This window comes from Chenopodium album, chromosome 25 (assembly GCF_948465745.1).
Source record: "Chenopodium album chromosome 25, dcCheAlbu1.1, whole genome shotgun sequence".
Taxonomy (NCBI): Eukaryota; Viridiplantae; Streptophyta; class Magnoliopsida; order Caryophyllales; family Amaranthaceae; genus Chenopodium; species Chenopodium album.
The window spans coordinates 9325584-9332866 of NC_137858.1; the positions used below are offsets into that span (position 1 = coordinate 9325584).

At 33.7% G+C, this 7283-nt stretch overlaps 1 protein-coding gene across 1 annotated transcript; it reads left to right on the forward strand.

The window, feature by feature from the left end:
* On the forward strand, window positions 1-2525 carry LOC145615182 (uncharacterized). The gene is made up of 5 exons (XM_081670253.1): window positions 1-309; window positions 716-793; window positions 949-1024; window positions 1911-1981; window positions 2073-2525. Exons 1-5 carry the CDS (start codon window positions 205-207, stop codon window positions 2142-2144), a joined length of 402 nt encoding a protein of 133 aa, XP_081526379.1. The 5' UTR covers window positions 1-204; the 3' UTR covers window positions 2145-2525.
* Window positions 2526-7283: the final 4758 nt, after the last annotated feature.

The following is a 7283-nucleotide window of genomic DNA, read 5'->3' on the forward strand; positions in this document are numbered from 1 at the left end:
CACTACACGTATACTCTGCATTCCCCAGAAATGCAAACCAAGATTATCTGCTTCACCTTCAATATCTAATAGACCCTAGACTAACCCTCTTCTATCTCAAAACCCCAATTCACACAACATAATTTTGCAGATTTTGGTTTTCAGGATTATATATATAAGGGTAAACAAACAATTTGAAGCTTATCCCACAAATTTTGAGGCAAAATGATGTGGGAAGAGAATTGGTTCGATGAACACAACAACAATGATGAGCAACAACAAGAATCTCCCTTCAATTTTGACTTTCTCTCTCTTCTTTCTAAACCCAAGGTATGTTGCTTACATTTTCAGCTAACCCTTAATTTTTAATTTATCATATTTGGATGTTAACTAGTTTAGTTGGTTAAATTTTCGTGATTTAATTCCGGTCTATTTCATTGTCATTTGTGGTTAAGTGGCTCACCTACACCAAAAAAATATTATCTTTTTTTTAAATGGTAATAGTTGATTCCCTTCTCCACCTTATACATGATTTTACTAGAATTATGTTGCTTAACTTCAATAATTGTTGCTGTTTATCCTAGATTATTGGTGATTCATCTGTTTGATAATGGGGTTTTCTTGTTTGAGCTAGTATTAATGCTGATTTTCATGTTTTTGGATGAAAATGATATTGTGTAGGATTCTGGTGTTTAAGCTGATTTTTATGTTTTTGGATGAAATTGATTTTGTGTAGGACTATTATAGAATATTGGAAGTGGATTATGATGCTACAGAGGAAGCAATTCGGTCTAATTACATACGCTTAGCATTGGTTAGTGTTACTTTACTGTTAATTATGGTTTTGAATCCTTTAATTTAATCAATTTGTGGGTTTCAAATTTTGTTCTTAACTGTTGATTTTGTCATTTGGTTTTATTGGGTATTTAAATTAAATGATACTCTGTATTATTGTTGATTGCATTGTAGAAATGGCACCCAGATAAGCAAAAAGGGCAAGATGGTAGTACATCAAAGTTTCAAGAGATAAATGAGGCTTACCAAGGTTAGTGTTCCTTGGTCATTTGACTGTTGAAGTGTTTCATGCTTGTTAATGTTTTTTTAGGCTGAATTGTGGCCGTCTGGGAGTTCATTAACATGGTGCAACTTAGCTTACGTATTAGACAATCGCTTCTTTATGTTGGAATTCAATGTTGATGCTGTGGTTATTTGAATTATGAACATGGGGAAGACTGGAAGAGTGTACGTAGATGTTACAACTTTATTTGCATGTTTATTATTAGTAGTGCGGCAAGTGTTCCCTGAAATTTTGCATTCGTTGCACAATCTGGTTGGGGATTTTGGAAGTGTTTGGGAGTCTCTTTGCTTCCAATGTCAGATGAGCCTACTCAGTCATAAGGCAATAGTATGGTCCGAAAGTTCTGGTATTAGCAAAGAGCACTTCATCTAAGGGGGGCTAGCATGTCTATGTATTGATGCCCTAGCCGGCTAGCCTGATTGGTGGTTGAGATGAGATCATTGTGCTATTCTTTTTTCTATTTATGAAATTTTTGATGCTATGCCTATTTGTGTCTTTTGCAAGAACTTATTTGGATGCATTAAGCTTATTAGAGGTCTGTTCCCGTGAATTTGTTCGGTGAGTATAAAACTGTATAAGGGTATCTACTATCTAATGGACAATTCTGGTAGCTATTTGAGTTCCTGTATCAAAAGCTTTTGTCTATTTGGTGGAGCTGTTGGTGAATCCATCTAGTAATTCCTAATTGGATTTACTCATTTACATAACTTAAATTTCAGGTTTTATCTTGAAAATAGGGAACGATAAATTGAAGAACATAAAAGAAAAGCTTGTTGACTTTCATCTATCCCAGTATCCCTGTCAGTAGTCGTACTGATTTTATGATGAATTCCTCTTTGATGTTTTTTCCCAGTCTTGAGTGATCCCATGAAGCGGCAAGAATATGACATGAAAGGGATGATGACCTATGACTACAATGTAATGGTAAGAATGCTATGTTCTTTGCTCCATTTTTGTAGTCATTGCCCACTTTCCATTGTTGGAGGTTTCTTATGAGTATATTCTTGTGCTGTAGGACTATCTGAATCGCTATAAAGGGCTTATATTAACGTGCAATGGCCTTGGCATGAAGCATTCTATATGGTAGATCTCCTAAACCCCTCAAATTAAAGCAAACATAAGAAATCTTAGAGAACTAGAGCAAGGTATGTGATTCTGGTTCAGATGTAGCTGATGAAATGCAAACCTTATGCCAAGAGCCCAAGATGGGCGAAGCCTCAAGAGTTAGAAGTCTGATTTTTTGTCACAGCACCGGAAAATACATGTATAGCTTAGCCATTTTCCGTGTAACATCTTGCGTTTGTCCTTTGTATGGGCTGTTGTATGAGGCACATTTGTTTATAAACTGGTGGATTCCTACAATTCCCAGTCTGCCGGAAAATTGTTTGATTGCGTTTTATTTCAATAGTTTTTGCTTGTCGCAACTGTATGGACCAAAGAAATAAAAGTTTTTGGAGAATTTCTTAAATTTTTATTTCAAGCAACTCTTCAAACCACATTGAAGTCAAAGTTTTTGAAGAATTTCTTGGCATCCCCACCTTTTGTTGATTTCTATTATCTTGATTTATTTGTGCTCGACTGTTCTACATAAGTCCCAATTAATATGTTTATATTTGCTGTTGGTGGATTATGAAGTGTGTCAAACGTAAATACTTTCACAAGTTCAGTCGCAACAGTTTTTGAGAAGCTTTGAATGGTATGGGTCCATAATAAATGTCTAAGCGTCATTCCTATATCCGTTTATGGAGTGTTCAATATGAGTACTTGAATTGAAATAGAGTTGGGGTAATAGAGTTGGGGCCGTAGGGGTATATAATTGGGACTGCATTTTAAAGTGGTCAATTTAAAATAACTATTCTACCATTACTTAATATTGAATAAATATCTATTATCGTTAAAAGTAAAGTGAGACTGTACAAGTTGTAAAATTGTGAAAGAGGATTGATGCTTATTTGTTACAGTATTAAGAGACTATATAATATGAAGAACTGAGGAACCTTGAGGTTGTTTGGCTTCTAATGAAAAGAAAAGTGTGTGCTGATGGAAATTTGTCTCTCTTTTTCAGTTGCTCACTAATAGTAGTCTTTTTACATCGAGTCCCTGTCTTATTATATCTATGCTTCAAGTATGGATGGAAGACTTCTACGCAGGAAATTGTATACAAGCAAGCTAGCTATATAATTTCTGGCTTGATGATAAACAATATCAAATTAAAATAGATTTTACTTATCTCATGCTCTCTTTTTTATTTTTTATTTTTTGTGTGTGTGTGTGAGACTTGTTCCATTGTAGATGGTTGAGAGGTAGCATGCTAGAGCAGCAGAGCTAGATGAAGGGTATTTCGAGGACAAATATTTTAATTTCACCCCCCCCCCCCCCCCCCCCCAAAAAAAAAAAAAGGAAATTGTATATGATGTGCATTTTTGATGAAAGACGTGCTAATATTGTCACAATGATCATTTGTCTATTAAACTTCTTCGTTGCTTGTTCAACCACGATGTCTATCAGTCTATGTTTTTTTTTTTTTTTTTTTTTTTTTTTTTTTTTTTTTTTTACAGCTAGTCTATGTTTGCTTACTTATTATTCTCATTTTCTGGCAGAAAACTGAGGGAGATCCTCACTTAAACTGACATAGATTCAGAGTCTTCGAGTTTCTTTGATTGTTTCTTGGGAAATAAATGTATATTGTACTCAAAGTGAATTTGTTTGTCCTGTATAGCTAGCCTTGACATCAAGTACAATCTTGCTCATGAACTTGTTCAAACAATTCAATTTTTTTATAGGAAAATTAAAAAACTGGTAAACGGATTTGGGTCCGGGTCTAGGGGCCAGACTTAGATCCAGATCCTTTTTTTCAGCAGCAGGACCCAGATCCGATGGGTCCAAAATTTGAAGATCCAAATCCGATCCACGGATCCGGTTCGGGTTCAGATCCGCTGCCATCCCTATGCAGATCATACCGCTAACTAAAAAAACGTTGGGCTATCGCGCGCGATATCATGCAAATCATACCGCCAACCAATAAAACGCTGGACTATCGCGCGAGAGGACGACTGGTGTTTTTAAAAGGACAAAGATGTTCATCTTTCTGTTCTAAAAAGTTGCAATTCATGCAAATCCAAACTAAATCACCCTCCCTTGTTTCCTCCTGTTGGAATATTTGCTTCAAATTGTTAGTAGTAGTTAGTTAACTCCTAATGCTAGTGGAGTCATAATAATGGTGAGTTAGTTTATTAAGGGTAGGTTAATGTTAGCATGATCAATTTATGTTCCTTATTTTTAATTTTATTTTGCACTATATATACATTGCTATGTAGTACAATTTTATATGGATTGAATACAACTTTTATTTTTCTTTCCCTTCTCTCATCTCTATTTATTATTTCAACACCTCCATATTCTTTGCTGAATTTAATGAGAGAGGGATAAACAATTCAGTGGGGGCAAGGACAAAAGAAGAATACAGGAGTGCTCCTTTTAAGACAAATATAATTTAAAATAGAGGATTACATCTTCGAGCACTAATTTCTGTTTTCTTTCTCCACTATAGAGCAATTGACTGCAAAGCATAATAAATTTTTACTTCATACTATATGCGTAGTACTGTATGATGATGATATTGTTTGTTGCTATCCTAAATGAAATATCCAACCAAATGCTTGGTAAATTAAATGACTACTAAGCTGTAGGTTTACAGGTTTGAGTAATGCTTGGTAATCATTAAAAATTCTAGCGTAGTTGTCGACTAATTACAATTATAACCATGTTTATCCATGTGAAGTATGCTCATGAGGAGATTGTTGGGACTTTCATTGGAGGAAGTTTCAGTTAATCAATTTGATAAACAAAATTTGTTTATCAAATGGCAAAATGATAAATAAAACAACATAAATGCACAGTACGTCATCATGGCATTTTCGTAAATATATCAACAACAATGGGACCCATATTTAATAAAAAGTTGTTGATTTATTTACAATTGTACCATTTGATAAACAAATTTTGTTTATCAAATTGATAAACTTGAATTTTCCCTATTGCTGGGACTAGGGGTGCTAATTGAGTTGAGCAGCTCGCGAGCAACTCGTACTCGACTCGGTCAACGCTCGGTCAAAACTCGACTCGACTCGAGATGTTAACGAGCACGAGTTGAGCAAGCTCTAACTCGACTCATTAAGCTCGTGGGCAACTCGATAATTTATTATTAATATAGGATTTACAAACAAAGTTACTATGTTTAAACAAATTTGACACTTATTAAATCTTAATTTATGTCATAAAAAAAAAGAGTAAATCTTTAATAATATCTATATATAATAAGGAAAACAATATAAATTGAACAATAAATAATTAAAAGACACATAATAATAAAAGGACCAAAATTTAAACGAGCATGTCGTGAGCTACTCGACTCGACTCGAAACTTTAACGAGCACGAGTCGAGCAGGTTTTATTTGCTCGAAACTTTAGCGAGCATGAATTGAGCACATGTAAAAAGTTTTCAAGTTGAGTCGAGCACCACTCAGCTCGTGATCGACTCGTTCGATAAGCACCCCTAGCTGGGACATACATTGTTGTGAAGTATAGGAAAGAGGTAAATTATGTTCCACATTATTTTAGATAGCATTATTTTCTTTTTTAGAAGTACTTTACATTGCCTTATATCTTTGCTGAAATCAATTCAAGGTTTCTTGGTTCTTCGACATTGATTTATCGTCTTACTAGTTTTTTGCCCGAGCAAATGCTCGGATATTCAATTCAAAAGGATTTTTTTTTAAAAAAAATTATACGTAGTACCCATTTATATTACCAAATATATATAGATTAAATACATTAATGTAAAGTACTTCTCTCTAATTTAAGTTTGCTGACATGTTATGAATTTAAAATTGAGTGAAAATCCTTTTCTTAAATGAAAAACAAATTGTACATAGATTAAAGGGAATATTTAATTCATTTTATACATTAACGATTAATATTTATTTATTTATTTATCTAAGTTGTTATTGTTGTTCTATTTTTTAGGTTGTTTATTAGGTTGTATATTCTATTTTTATTTATTTATTAGCTATCTTATTATTTTGAAAAAAAAAAAGGATTTTTGGCGGGAAAATTTTTAATGTGAGTGTGACACGTGTAATTTGGGGATAATGCTGGTGATTACTTTAGTATATAGTATTGATTGATTGATTGAATGCCTTGCGGAAACTATTAGAAGTAATATTACTGGCAATTGGATTTGGCTAATGATTGACTAATTTTTTAATTGGAAAATTTGTCAAAAAAAACCTTTTAAAGCACCCTTTTTGTTGGAAAAAACCTTTTAAAATTTTTTTGGCAATCTAAAACCTGATTCCAAAATTATTTTGTTAAAGACAACCAAAAACTCTAATTACCCTAATTATCCTCTAATTTTCCTTAACTAGCACCCCCAATATTCCTCTCCTTTGGACATGAACTCAGCCCCGAAACCCCCTTCTCAAAAAATCCCCAAATGCTCAATCTATCATTCCTCCCAAAACGAAATCAAAATAAGATCATTAAGCTAGAGAGGCGGAGAATATCTTGATTTAGGGTTAAAGATGTGCTTCACCACTCGATTAGGTTCATATCTGGATATTGTTCAGAACTAAACTTCGTCGGTGGCCTTGGTGGAGTGTTGCGTCGGATTTGGGGGGTTTTGTGGTGGTGAATTTGAGGAGAGAGGGTTTGGTTCTGGGGAGTTGTATCGGGTGGGGCGTTGCCGACAGGGTGCCGCCAGGGGTGGCTAGATCGAGTGTAAGAGGCTGGCTAGATCCAATTTTATGTTTTTCTAATTAATATAATTTTTTAATAGTTAATTGGGAGTTAAAAGGATAATAAGGGAAAATTAGAGGATAATTAGAGTATTTGGTTGTCTTCAACAAAATACTTTTAGAATCTGGTTTTAGATTGCCAAAAAATTTTTAAAAGGTTTTTTCCAACAAAAAGAGTGCTTTAAATGGTTTTTTCCGACAAATTTTCCTTTTTAATTTCATTTTCTTGCTTTAATTTGATTTAATCTTACTTTTGAGGTTTAACTTACGGTTTATCAATATTCTTTTGAAGTAATGATATGATCGTAATTGTGTATACAACTTTGTTTAATATCCCTTCAATCACTAATCTTTGTTTGATACTTTTCAATTTGCTTTAGCTGCTTAATTTTTCGTAGTACAATATCATGTACCTTTGCCATTTTAGCTTG